This window comes from Fringilla coelebs (genome assembly GCF_963513975.1).
Source record: "Fringilla coelebs genome assembly, chromosome: Z".
NCBI lineage: Eukaryota > Metazoa > Chordata > Aves > Passeriformes > Fringillidae > Fringilla > Fringilla coelebs.
Window position 1 is genome coordinate 35,871,361 of NC_140031.1, and position 14,886 is coordinate 35,886,246.

The 14,886-nt window shown below is 37.8% G+C and overlaps 1 protein-coding gene across 1 annotated transcript in view; it reads left to right on the top strand.

Annotated features, from left to right (window-relative positions):
* LOC311165511 (transducin-like enhancer protein 4) overlaps positions 1-6,126 on the top strand; it is a 97,571-nt gene extending 91,445 nt beyond the window's left edge. The window contains exons 16-20 of the mRNA XM_084225556.1: positions 401-648; positions 1,540-1,687; positions 2,320-2,470; positions 2,796-2,872; positions 4,440-6,126. Of these exons, the coding sequence (XP_084081682.1) occupies positions 401-648; positions 1,540-1,687; positions 2,320-2,470; positions 2,796-2,872; positions 4,440-4,547 (732 nt within the window). The 3' untranslated portion in view covers positions 4,548-6,126. The remainder of the gene's footprint in view (positions 1-400; positions 649-1,539; positions 1,688-2,319; positions 2,471-2,795; positions 2,873-4,439) is intronic.
* Positions 6,127-14,886: the final 8,760 nt, after the last annotated feature.

Below are 14,886 nucleotides of genomic sequence, written 5' to 3' on the forward strand. Positions count from 1 at the left end.
GGTGGCAGCAAGTCTCACTGGAACGGAAAGTGTGCAGGGAATTTGGTACTCCCCCATGCTGAGAGGTTAATGTGCTGAAATAAACAGAGTATGAAAATACAACTTTCTACACCAGCTGTCAAATTCAGCTATCCTGAATTGTTTTGGGCTGGGTTCAGGTCTTTGCATTTTGATGCTAATTAAGATTAAATATCTCTCACTTATGAATTTTGTAGATCAAGTTGAAGTACTTCCCTAATGTCATGTAATTTTCTGGCATTAATACACTTTATCATTGTCATAAGTATAACTGGCTCATTAAAACCAGGAGGGAATACAATACTTTTATGGATTTCTGCTCTCATGTTAATGCTGTTTTCTTTCCTCATGAGTAATCTCTTGATGGCTTCTGTCTCCACAGAACAGAGACAACTACATCCGTTCCTGCAGATTGCTCCCTGACGGCCGCACCCTGATTGTTGGCGGGGAAGCCAGCACGTTATCCATTTGGGACCTGGCAGCTCCAACTCCTCGCATCAAAGCAGAGCTGACATCTTCTGCTCCAGCTTGCTATGCCCTAGCTATCAGCCCTGACTCCAAGGTCTGCTTCTCTTGCTGTAGCGATGGCAACATTGCAGTGTGGGATCTGCATAACCAGACTTTAGTAAGGTAGGTCAGCCAGACTGGATCATCAGGTTGTGAAGAATTATTTAGGCACAGCCGTAAATCTGCTTTTGCATATGTATTCTATTTTCTCCATGCATAGATGCTTCCAGTAATTTGTTGTTCAGCACAGCCATGGTAATGCCTTGACAAAAGTCTATAGAATTATTTATAGGTTTTGAGAGTTCCATAGTTCCAGGCTTTTGCTCAGCCCATAACTGTAATTGCCTAAATATCAATTGATGTCAGTACTGCTGTAGATTCCTTGAACAAATGTTTTTTTCTGTTTCCATTGAAATGCTGCTCTCACGCTAATTTCTTTAATCAGAGATCCAGCAAATATGTCTTGGGTAAAGATATGTGAAATTACTGCACTGCAGACTTAGCCCTTCAGGAGTAAGGACTGGTGCTCAACACTGATAGACAGTATGTTAAGAGCTGGTCACACAGACCTTCTCTGTGCACTGCACTGTGTATATGTTGTACATGTAATATCAGTGTTGCATGTAAGTCAAGCTTTTATTACCTGATGTTACAATTTAGGCTGCTCTTTTTTTTTTTTTAACTTCAGTGACCTGCACATTTTTCTTAAACTAAGGTAATTTTGCTGATCGTGCTACAGTCTTCTGGGGGGAATGACTGTTTTAAGTTGAGTAGCGGGTACCACACAGCTGGCAGCAAAGATTTCCAGAGTACCTGACTCTTAAAGTGTTCTTTTTGAAATCACATTAGCTGTCTGGCCTGATTGCATCATCAATTCATCAAAAAACTCACATGATTGTCCCAGAGTTTGTATTCATCTGGGATTGCTTTTGGAATCTAAGTTACAGCTCAGGGACTAAAAGAAGGTATTTGTATTTTGCTCAAAATGTGCTGATCTTCTTTTAATATTTTCAGGCAATTCCAGGGCCACACAGATGGAGCGAGCTGTATTGACATTTCTAATGATGGCACTAAATTATGGACAGGAGGTTTGGACAATACAGTCAGATCCTGGGATCTCAGAGAAGGGAGACAGCTACAGCAACATGACTTCACATCGCAGGTTCAGTCTCAGAACCCTTGGCATATCAACAAAATTTTCTCATGGCTTTTTAAACAAGCAAGCACTTTATATTTTTTTTTTCTCCTTTATTAGCAAAATAAAGCAGCCTCAAAGAGAATTCCAAAGAATTTTTCAGTTAGTCTCATATTCCATGCTCTCGTTTTTGTTCTTTGGGTTTTTTCCCTTGCGGCAGCTAAATGTCTATCTGGATTATGACTTTGACAGATTAGTGCCTCTCCCATGGGAGTAACGGAGATGCAGTTTTATAAAACAAGTGCCAGATTAAAATGTTCCTCTCTGCAATCTGTTCCCATTTCTGTCGATTCAAGTTCAAAACTATTTTACAAAAATATTTTTAAATGCTGTCAGATAAGCTTGGACATTAACTCTTATAGTTTGATTCAGTACTCCACTATTGCAGTTTTAATAACATTTAATAGCATAGTTTTGCAGCTGTGTTTGCATGAACTAATTTATCTTGATTACTGTAGTAATTGGATTATCATGTTTTTAAAAAATGCAGAAGACCAAAAATGTGAGTTTGCATAGTGCTAACAGTGTATCAAGGGTCAGTTTTGAATATCTCAAGCTCATTCCTTTACTGATTGAAGCATGTGCTATGCTAATTACAGATCTTCTCACTGGGCTATTGTCCAACTGGTGAGTGGTTGGCAGTGGGAATGGAGAACAGCAATGTTGAGGTGCTGCATGTTACTAAGCCGGACAAGTATCAGCTGCATCTTCATGAGAGCTGTGTCTTGTCACTCAAGTTTGCTCACTGTGGTAAGCAAATTGTTCTAAATAAGTTTTTTCCTTCACAAAAATTGATCCAAGGTTACCTTTATACGAAAGTGCAATGTAGTTATTAAACTACAGAGTACAGTTTAAAATTCAGTATTAAATTTAAGTATTAAGGTTATTTTAAAAACTCTATCTGTCTGCTTTTTTCTATGTACTGCTTGTTTAGTGATGGAACATCATAGTGCAACCAGATGAAAATGTTACTGTTCTTTGGATATGTGTGAATGCTTTGTTATGATCATCTGTTTCTGGAGGTGTATTCCTTGAAAACAAAATGCAGCAATAACAGTTAAACAATCTGTTGCAGGCAAATGGTTTGTAAGCACTGGAAAAGATAATCTTCTTAATGCTTGGAGAACACCTTATGGAGCCAGTATATTCCAGGTAATAATCTCCTAGAAGCTATTTTCCACAGACATTACAGTGCAGTAGACCTGCACATCTTAGGGTGTGTCAGTAGCTTAAGGAGTTTTCAGGTGGAAATGTAGCTAATTACTGTAGTCCTTAAAGAGTTTGTTTGTAATTAGGGAAAGAAATGGTTTGTCCTTTCTACTATTTCACTAATTCAGCTCTTACAGTAAAGTAGCCCTTTAATCTAAAATCGTTCTTAATACCTTTCTTTCTCACCTTCTTCTGCATATTGGTGGAATACAATATCCAAGTCATGTTGTTAGGTGAACTGAAAGTCCAATATGACTTCCAATATGGAAGTAATTTTCAACATGTGTGTTTTTCTGGGATGAGATGTGTTGATGGATTGGTCCAGGAGTCTCCTGAGCTGAAAACTGAAGCAATATGGAGGGGCCCATTGAAATGCAACTGGAAGCTGTAGCCTGTCTATAGTCCCTCTATGCCCAGTTTTAATGGCATTTCAGTGCTACTATAGAAAAGTGTGATTTTTGGCATTTCTTTCTATTCTTTCACCTGCAGGTAACTCTAGGTTGGGAATATTTTTATTAAATTTAACTGTTAACTTGTTGTAGTTTAAATTAGTAGTCTCATGTGTGTGGATGCCTGCCATGTCTCCACTTTTAGAGACAGTGCTGTTTACCTTGACATGAGAAAGGTAGGATCTACGTTTTCCTAGTAGAGGCTATTAATTTCTAATCATCCTAACAAGAGCACATCCCTCTTAAAAATGGTCTTAAAAACTCCAGTACAGCTTTTTTACTGGGGGGTAGGTAAGGAAACTTCCAGTGCAGTGAACAGAGGCGCCTTTTCCAAAACACAGCATGATTGGAAAGTGTTTGGCTGTTGTGGTAACAGACAGAAGATTATGTGGACATGAATGTGGCAATGCTTACACTTAGAACAGACAGCAAAGCCAGAACAGACAGAGCTACTGTAACCTGCTGTATCCTGTGTCCCGTCCAGCTCCTACACGCCTGTTGCATATCCTGTTCCACCACGGTGTCTTTTCCTACCTGCGTCCTCTGTGATAATGTAAATTCCTTTGTACAAAGCTTTTTTTGTTTTCTTGTGTCGGGGAAGCAGTGAGAGGAGATACAGTTATTTTTGTGGAGTTTCTTTGTTTCATACCTGTGGATAGGTAGGGCTTTGAAGTGTTTCTCTGTGTTAATTTCTTGTTTACAACTAAAGAAATGGGAAGAAGATGGGTTTTCATTCATTTTTATGCAAATGGAATGCATAAAATATCAATAAATGCTCATTCCTTGTAAAGTATATAGAAAGGGCTACTTCTATTTGTTTGATTGATAGATTACCTGTAGGTCCATAATATTCACTTCCCTTTCTACCACTGCTTTATTTTAAAATAGATCTTTCTGTGGAACAAAAGTATTTAAAAAAATTTTGCCACTGTGGTACTGATACCTTAATGAGCTTTTCATGTATTCCCTATCTATAAATTCTTCCAATTAATCTTCAAGCCCTTCAGGATTGAAGAATTGGAAAGATGTAATTTTCTTTTTCCTTTTCTTTTTTCTTGTAGTCCAAAGAATCCTCATCTGTGCTTAGCTGTGATATCTCTGTGGATGACAAATACATTGTCACTGGCTCTGGGGACAAGAAAGCTACAGTCTATGAAGTTATTTATTAGAGACAAATCTGAATGCAGACAGAACTCCTTCTCCTAGCACTTTGCTGTATATTCCTTTTTTTTTTTTTCTTTCTAAACTGAAAACTTAAATGCTCATCACAGTTGTAGAATTTATTTTTACCTTCTTAACTTGCTATTGATTTGTGAATGTTCATTAAGAACTTGTGATACCAAATTGTCAGATATCTACTTGGAAGAAGATGGAATAAGCATACATAACAGTGACCTTGACTCTTTAATTATGTATTATAGCTGTAATGTATTTATTTTGTTTAAAGAAGGCTTTCTAACAATGAACTGACTAAATAAAGCTGTCTGGCCCGGCTTTAGTTTGAAAAATGCATCATATACTTGTGTTTTTGCAGGTGGATAAATTGGGGATCTTGGAGAAGGATGTTCAGGATATACTTAAAATTACACTAAATAGACTTGTAGTTTCTATTTAAAAAAATAAACTTTGTTATATTTTTTAGTCCTGTTCTTGGATGAGACCTCTAAGTGTTATTACAGTATAATTATTTGGTGGGAAGATGCTGTATCTTAACTATTTTAGACAGTCTTGGAAACTTAGGAAATTGCAAACTGTAGCCAGTGATCTACATGCCTGTGATGAATGGCAAATTCAGTTCACATCTAAATTAAATTCACTTTAAGTAAGAATGTGCTAATTTATATATTTGCAATGTTAATATAGCATCTTGTGTACAGATTTGTTCTCAATGCTTTTCTGTTGATAAACATAAAGCATTTTGGTGTCAAGCTAGGTTTTTTAATATAAACACCTCTCTTTGTTATATTGTAGAGAGTACAATAAGTTGCCTCAAAGAATCACCTTTGTTACTTCTGGAAACTTTTGCAATGTTTCCTTGAAAATGGGGATATGTGTCTTTGGGCAATTTTTCAATTACAAGAGATTATGAAAAATATTTGATATGTTCTTTGGAAACTGCACTGAAATAAGAATGGATGCCTACCAATATACAAACCACAAAAGCAATGACCTCTGAGGTAGGATTTACAAGAGTACTCATTCCGACATACAAAAAGGAATGGATTCTCATTGGGATAAGGACTTTGTTCGCCAGCAGTTCAATCCAAGTCTTGATTGGATGTCCCTAAGACGGACGCAGACTGAGCCATTGTGCCAGAGACAACGTGTTATCTTTTTATGTTGTTGTTGTTGCTGTTAAACTATGATCTGTGACTTTTTCTTTCTTTTTTTTTTTTTTTGAATGCTTTAAAAAAAATCTTTAAGTCTGTGGATCTGCTGATGTACAGTGCCTTTGCTGCTATGGATCAAAATCAAGAGACCCGTGTAGATAAATCTTATTGTATAAGTAGAAAATTACTTAATTTCATACTAGAAATGGATTGATGCTGCAAGTTAAAATGGACTGTTTATTGAAGTTCCAAATGTGGTAGCAAAAAATGGTGTCTTAAGTGCTTAGTGTTTGATGTCATTAACAGTTTCGTAATACTCTACATTGTAGAAAGATTTTGATACTAAACTGTGTCATTGTACATAGTTCTAATGCATTGTATTGACCACCAGTACTTCTATAATGGTAGATTATTGTTTGTGCATTCAGACTTTTAAGCATTAAACATAAGTAACTTCTAAGATGCATTTATCTTTTTTTTTTTTTCCTCCTCCCTCATTGTCGTGCTTGTGTTAATCCCAGTCACACCTGCTGTTCAGTCACGGAACATACCACTACAGATACTTGTGGTTTTGCCGCTGAAACACAGTGGCAAAAATGTAGAGTTTCAGTTGAGACAGTGAGACCTATGAATTTACAGTTTCTCAGGTTACCTGACTGCGCTGATTCTGAACACTTGGAGGCATCAAACTTCATCTGTCTCGTACGAGTTTGCCTCTTCCCAGTTTTGTGTTTCCTATCTGACTTATTTATCCCATACCTTGGGAGAGATTGAAATTGAGGACCATTACTACTCACATGCCCAGAGAGTGTGTGGAGCTCAGCAGGATTTGGGAGGAGTGTTGCACTGCAGCATCACACCAGGGTTTCCTCATCCAGACCTAAAGTCTGTTCATGCTCACAGACAGACTTCTCTCACTGATGTTTAGGTTTAGATCAAGGATTTGGGCCAGCTTCCATGAAGTTAATGAACATGAGTTAAAGTGATCTAGGGCAAATTAACCAATGTACTGCTGGGGGGGTGACAGAGGGAGGACTTATCCTGTCTGTGACAGGAAAAAAAGGAAGGGGAAGAAAATCCAAAGGAAGATTTGAATTTTTTTGTTCTATAACCCATTTTGAAATGATGCTGTGCAGGGTTGAAATCCCCAAGATGCAAGCCTTTCATGATATGCCAGCCTGTGGTACATGACTGCTGGTACATGAACCCAAGCTTAGAAATATTTTGGCTTTTCTTGAAATCTCAAAACAAGATGTAAGGTGACAAAGTAATTTACTTGTACTCTGAGTGATAGGTAATACTTGTTGATGGAGTAGAATGTAGAGGGGAGTTTCTCTGAGAGCTATCAGTTCTGTAGAGTTAACAGTGAAGTGTTTTCCAGATTTCCCACTAGAATAATGTAAGGTTTCACTTTTACTAAGGTTCTGTGCTACTTAATACAATAATACTCCATAAAAGTAAACATGGTACAGATACCTTCTGTTAATATTTACTCTTGTCTGAAGAAATAGAATTTACTGGTTATAAACATATTGGAGACACCTCGTCTTTTCAAAGCCATTCAAAAATATAAAAAGCTAGGGTGTATACCGTTTACTAAAAAGAGAGAAGCCACCTCCTAAACGTTTGGAAAGGATGTCGTATTTTTAATGTAGCAGTTCAGGCATGAGATTACTTAAAACATCTAATATAAAGCATTCCCTTAAAAAGAATAAAACATTGCATACACCTGAATTTGTAACAGAGCTAGTTTTGACAGCAAAGTAATATACTTCTGAAGCAGCCTGCCATATATCTGCTTATTAATGTTTGTATTGATGGCTTGTAAACAGTGTAGGAATCAAATACTTTAATCCAGGATTACTGCAGTTAAATGTGTAATCATCCTGATTTTTTCCCCTTCTGGGCTGAGTGCAAGTGAGAGATGGTACACAGCTACTTACTGTTTTTCTGTTATGCATACATAGGGTCACCTTCCTTTTTCATTCATTAATTTTGTTTACACAGCAGTGTAAAGTGTTTTGATGCAGATGTGTTTCGTGCCACAAACTTGTGGGAAACACACTTCAAAGAGGGTACAACCATCTCTTTCTCTGTATTCTTTACTTCTCAAATCTTATGTAGTATGGTGATTGATTAAGAAAGACATTTCTTTTTAATTTTTATATCTTTTCTGACTGGCCACTAAAAGTACACTTAAAGGGAACACTTCAAATCAAACCAGTGTTTTCTGAAGATACCCAATTTTAATTTATATTTCTCCGGTTTTAGCCAAAATTGATTTCTCTCTCCTATTTCTTAAGCTACTCCATTACATAAAAAGAAAAAAAAAATATTTTACCAGCCATGATTTTCATGTATGAGGGATTTTAAGTCTGTACTGAAGTAGTTTAAATTGGATTTTGTGTATTGCATTGAATTCTGGCAGCTGAAGCACATATAAAATTCCTTCTTCCTGAAATGTTGATAGGTGTGTGGGAGAAACAGGAAGGTAGCTATGCAGGTCTACATATGCCTGGACAGTATTCTACAAAAACATGCTACGTCCTTGGCACAAATAATACTTCTGTTACTACCCTATTTATTTCTGATCATTCCATCTGAAATCCTGATGTGACTAGCTTCTCAAGGATTTCTGTTGAGAAAGAAAATTAAAATAAATTAAAATAGAAAATAAAATAGAAAAAACCAAAATAAAATACAGTTTCTGTATGTGCAGGAGTCAAGAAATTTAAAGCACAACTTGGTCTGCAGTGTTTCTCATTGACATTGAATACACTACATCTTTGTGGCACCAAATTAACAGTGTATACAGCGATACAAGAACACTTTAAAACACCAAGTATGGCTACTGAGAAGACTGCCACTTCGAATTTTTCAGAGCAAATGCACTCTGAACAGCTCATCCAAAGAGCTGCTCTCACATGGTATGTAGGAGGATAGTTGCCTTCAGTACTGCAGAGCTTTTCTGATGCTAAGGTTTTGCAGTGACCACAGTGATGCTGAAGAGGGTTGAGCAGTTTGGGCTTGATGTGCAGCCAGCCAGTTCTGCCATATATTTACATGAGAATCCCCTTCCCAGACATAGCAGGAGATGAATCCTGGAGTGATGTGCTTTAGAAGATCATCTCTGACAAGCTCTTAAATAATGCACCTGCCACGTCTGCTTTTGAACCAAGAGTTACTGAACATAGCCCTTGAGATTTCACGTTTCTTCCAGTATTTGGACTACAGCGTTTCCACTGCACAGCAAGAAATTTTTATGTCAAAACCAATAAATGTTCTTACTCTTACCAAATGATTTTCTGTCCCAGTTACAAGGAAACAGTATTATAGTGTCTTTTTTTATTATTAAAAATGGTGTAGACTGACATTTACAACATGTCCATAAACCTGCCATGGAGTGCAAAGAAGCTCTTCTGTGGGGTCACTTTGACTCACGTGGTTATGTTCAAAAAACACTGCAGAAATAAATCTTTCCTTGTTTTGGGAGAGATTAACCTGTCATATCATATGCACAGTGTACAAATTTAGGGGAAGGACTGTCTAGTGGTTTCTTTTGCATCTGTGGCTTGGATTTACCTGATTACCCCAGAATGCTAAAATGCATCTGAAGGGTAAAATCAGTAAGTACAAATATTTAAGGATTTAAAAAACAATTCTGCTGTTCTACAGTAATTATATTGACCCAAACTGTCTTTTAAAGTCATATCAAGGTAAGCAACTGTGTTACACTTTCTTTTCATATTCAAATAAAAGAAGGGGTGGAGGAATTTAAAGATAATCTTTACCTTTCAATCAAATCTGTCTTTTAAAAAATACCCCAATGCTAGTGCTTGAAGAAGTAATTTTCTTCAGTTTTTGTCATTATACTTGAAGAATTTTATAACAAATGTGCTGTAGCACAATTTACAGTAATGCCAGAAATGAGAATAGGTGATACAGCTGCTATTAAAAGTTAGGGTTTAGAGAATGCTATTAACATTGGGGGAAAACAGTTTGATTTGGTAGTTAAAGGTGTTACCTCATTTCCTGAGCAAAAGCAATATTGAATTTTAGCTGCATGTTTTAATCTGCTGTCTGTCCAGTATGGCTTAGAGTTTCATCTTCAAGGGGTTTCAGCAATTCTGTCTTGATTTTTTTTTTTTTTACTGTAATTTAGGACATATTTGATGGAAAATGGTAATGGTAATTAAGGACAACTCTGGTCCCAGGACCATGGGCAAGAGGTAGAATGTGGAATAGGATGCTCTGCTTCTGATTCCAGCCTGTGCTCTGTGCTGCCTGACACCTAATGAAATTATTTGCATGAGCCCAGTGTAAAATGTTTTTATGTTCTTCTTCACAAAAGGCATTATCTAAAGGCTAGCTATCCATTATTTTGAAAAATTTGTCACAGCTGTATTGAAATATAGGGACATTTTCTGTTGGGAAAAGAACAAGGAGAACCTCTGGGGAATCAAGCATTTCAACTCTTTATCAAGCACTGTAAATGTGCAAATGAGGCACTCACACTGCTGTGTTATAAACTGTCAGTCTTCTGCTAAAGTGGGAAGAAAAAAATATATGATACAAAGATAATAGACTGTCTTGTGTTTCAGCATGGCTTTCAGGTATTAGGTATGAAGTCTTATTTGCACTCATTTTAGAATAAATAATCATGAATCCTCTTGTGGCATTAATGATGGTGTATCTGGCCACCTAACAAAAAAAAAAGCAGCTGAAAGAATAAGGATAGTTACCAGGGTTTCCCATCTCCAACATATGAAGCAATACTATTTAAAAAAAAAAAAAAGCTCATTTTATAACCTCGTAGGAGCAGCGATTTTAATATTTCAATGAAAATATTTTTTCTAAAGAAATGTTAATGTCATCCTCCCATTTACCTATGCACACATCTTTGCCTGAATAAAAAAATTCCCACCTCCATTGCAAATTTGCTTTTTTCATCCAAGCTTTTAGGAATAATTAGAATAGCTTCTCTGTCATATCAGTTTTAGAGTTTCTTGCAGGTTGTGTGTGACTCCAATGATATATTTTCTCACTTTTTCTGCCCCCACTGCGAAACTTCCTGAAGATGGTGTTCACTGCTCCAGAGATGCTCTTGCTTGTGGCTTGGTCTTGCTCTCAGGGGTTGCTCAGTGAATGGGAATGGGAAGCATTCACAGGATTTTGCTGGCTGTAACAACTGCTGTGACAGCTGTTACAGACTCACTTATGCCTCCTCCTTTCTCTGAGCAGTCTTAAATAAAGAGATGCAGTAGGAGCAGTCCTCTGTGCAGCTGACCCTTCTGCTTTACCAAGCTTCACAGGTGCTCATCATCTGGAAATGACAGAGGAGGAGAAGCAGCAAGGAGTTCTAGGTAGGCTCAATGTGCCAGTGGGAGACAGCCATGAAAAAGACAAATGTGATACAGGATGTGTCTGGAGAGGCATTTGCTGCAGAAATAGGGAAGTATTGCTGCCATTATACAAGGCACTGGTGAGACCTTGCCTAGAATAGTGAGTACAAACCTGGTCACCCGTGTTCAAAAATCTTAATTGAAAATGGAACTGATAGGGAAAAGAGTGTACCCTACCAGGCAGACTGGAAAAGCAAGAGGATGGAAAAGTGTGTCATGTAAGGAAAGCCTATGTCCTTTGAATCTTTCAGGATGGCAGACCAAGAGCAGATACAAACGTCATCTAAAAACGCTTCAAATGTCTACTCATCAAGGATGATGGTATTACAGCTGAAAGATAAATCTAGCACAAAAAAACAAGTGAGGGAAACAGTGTAACCTGGAATTAAAGAGGCTCTGTTAAGAGTGGGATACCCTGCAATGGCTGTCCAATACTGAGATGGCCAGGAAAAAGCAGACTGCTTTTAAGACAATGATACATTTACGAAGATATGTGTGTGATTGCAGGATATTGGCATCCATAGCTCATAGGTCTCTCCCAGTCCTCCTTACATGCCTAATCTGCATATAAAAAGAATGTATTATCATAATTGAATGAAAGGGTGTTTATTTTGGAAAGAAGTTTGGTGGGTGAAAAGAATGGGAGAGAAGGGCTGTCAAACATTCCTAGGGGGAGAGGTACACTCTCTGATATTACACTGTACACCATGAGCAGACCTCTGGTCAAAGGCCCCAGAAACTACTCTGGGAATGCTTCTGGAGTTTTGGATGGCCTAGGACCCCTCTTAAGACATGAAGGCTGCCTCTGCCTCATGCTTGAGCCAGTTGTGCCCCGCAGCAGGGATTAATACCCTCAGGCCAGCGGGTGAATTGTGAACGTGAATGACCTTATGCCTTGGGGATTTTTACACCTGAGCCAATTGTGTAAAGAAAGAAATTAGCATGATAAAAAAAGCATTATCACACCTTGCAGGATCCGTTTGTTACTGACTTTCTTCCCTATCTGGCTCAAAACCCAGCTTGTTAAAAGGAGGTCAATTTTTTCTGCTTATACTCTGGCGGTGGGTGTCCACCTCTCTGCCCTGGGGCTGTTTTATTTCCAGAGATTTCCAGAGATTTCCCCACCACACACACAAAACTCCTTCTCCCCTTCAGCTGGGGGTAGGTGATACTGTGGCCTCAACAGAGCACCTTCTGCTTTTGCAAATGGCTGTTTTTTCAAGTCAGTAACATTTCAGTCTCAGGCCAGGCTGGATGGAGCAGCTCTAGGGAAAGGTATTTAGGGAAAGGTATTTGAAAGGGAAAGGGGTTTGAACTGGATGATCTTCAAGATCTGTTCCAACTCAAAGCGTTCTATGATTTTATGAGTCGATGACTCAGTCTCAATGAATCTTTCAGAGCAGAATCTTGTCTTTTATAGTGCTTCTTAGCAATTTTCTTTCTATTAAAAATCATGAAAAATGTGTGAAGTAGGCCCTACATCTTCTTGGGACACCTCTCCATTATGTGCAAAGTCTCTTAGCAGATTGGCACTTTCTGGTTTTCCTGTACTTGCAGCTCAGCAAAACGTCGAAATCCTTCATTATTGCTTTTTCTTTCTGTGGCATAATTGAACAGCAAAGTATAAGACAGTTAATTTCCTTAAGAATGTTACTAAATTTTTTTCAAAAGATATGGGTTTGAAGCTTAAGGGAAATATTTGATTTTTCTGCCTTTTACCTGACATCTCTGCTTGGTGATTTATGTTGGTTTGTGGCAAGACATTTGTTATTAAAAAAAAAAAGTGTTTTTGTTCCAGATTAACTGTTTGACCTGCTCAGTCCCAGTGTGTATGCCACACAGTCATACTTACTAGCCTCTCTGGATGAATAATTTCTTTTCTGTTATTGGTCTTTTGCTTTGTTTGCAACACTTCCTTGATTAATGGAAGGTTTTGTGTCCAAAGGAAAGTACCAAAGAGGGTGAAAGGGCATGATTTAGGAGTGGCTGAGGATCCTAGAAGAAGGAATCCCCTCAATGATCCCAAAACCTGCTTGGGAAGTAGAGTGGTGGAGACTGATCTCCTCCCTGTTGTTTGATGACAGGATGCAGGGGAATGGCTTAAATTTGATCAAAGGAAGTTCAGATTGGATATCAGGAAACAGTTTTTCACTGAGAGGGTGGTTGAGCGCTGAGAGCAAGTTCCCCAGGGACATTGCCATAGCCCCAATCCTGTGAATTTGCATGAAGTTTTTGGACAACACTCTTAGATACAAGGTTTAAGAGTCTAGAGTTGAACTTGGATAACCTCACAGGCCCCTTCCAACCGATGAGATTCTTTGATTATTAATTACAGACAGTTAAAAATCTAAAATAATAATAATAAAAAAAGAGTCGAATGAAAAAAAGAAGCCTCCAAGCAGCCCAAAATTTCATCAAAAATATGTTCTTTCATGGAAAATCCAAGATAATTGATACTAATTAACTTTTCAAATTGAGATTTATATTTCAGATTACTTTTTTATCTGGAAGCTCTCTCATGACTCAGAACTCAGATTCAAAAATTATGAGCTCCCTTTCTGCATAGCAGCACCCTGGGCATAGCTACAGGTGAAGTGGGCAGCTCATGTTCAGTGCCCTGCTCTTCTGGACTCAGAGCAAATATTTGTGTGTTGGCTGTTGCCAACATTGCCAGCTATTCACCCTATTGGATACACAGCTGTGCGTCTGTGTGTCCTATCTTGTTTCCTTGGTTGCAGCCTATTTGGATAGAGGATTGCCTTCTCTTCTGTGTGTACAGTGACTGACCCTCTCTGAGATCTTTGTGCTCTTCTGGAACACAAATAAAGTTGTGTTCTTGTTGCTGGTTCTAGAGACACAGACTGAACTGTGGGCCCAAAGGTTCCTCTGAACGAGTTGCCCATTTTTAGTGTGTTTTACAGTTAATATTTTTACTAAACATCAATTCATTATGGCGAGTCTGGGATTCTTTTTTGTTGTCTTTGGGGTTAGGAGGTATAACATCAATTCCTAAAATCCTATTCTGACCAAACTAGAAGATTTTAATAGCCTGTTTGGTGCTGTTTTCTGTTACATTATGCATGCCTACAACACCGGATTCATTTTGAGTTTTGGATATTAGACTCAGATGTGAATCCTATTTCTTCTTTTCTGTAATGAGTAGCACATCTGTTTTGCCACAGTGGCTCCTAGTCCAATATTTTGATAATGTACTCCATTGATATCTACGGAAATTATTACATGATGCCGCTCTAACTTAGCTTTTATCACTTGTTAAAACATAGTTGATAAGCATGCTTCTCTGGGACACATTTTGTTATCTGTGGATTAGAAATGGGAGTGTAACTAGAATGTTTTACTTGGGGATTAATTTATAACCTACTTAATATTTATTCCATGAAAGATTACTTAGAGGACAGAAAAAAATTTTTAACATGCTGCTTCAGGAAATTTGAGATCAAAACACAGTTTAGTGTGAAAACCTGACACACCTGTAGATATTCCAAAACCCAGAACGCTTGCATGTCGTGTCTCATTATGCAGAATCATGTATAAAATGAGGTATCTCCTGAGGATATTGTAATGATTGCCAGTTGGTGTTTGCTGAGCACGGTGATGTTGCTCTTGGACGTATGAGTCCCTTACGAGGACTTTGTGTCATAGTGGGGGGTTTGTAGTATTTTCCCAAACAGACCAGAATTCTAAAATAGTAAGCTTACTCTGAGCCTCTAAACAACTAGCTAATGAATAGATCATCACAACTGAAGTCTCATTTC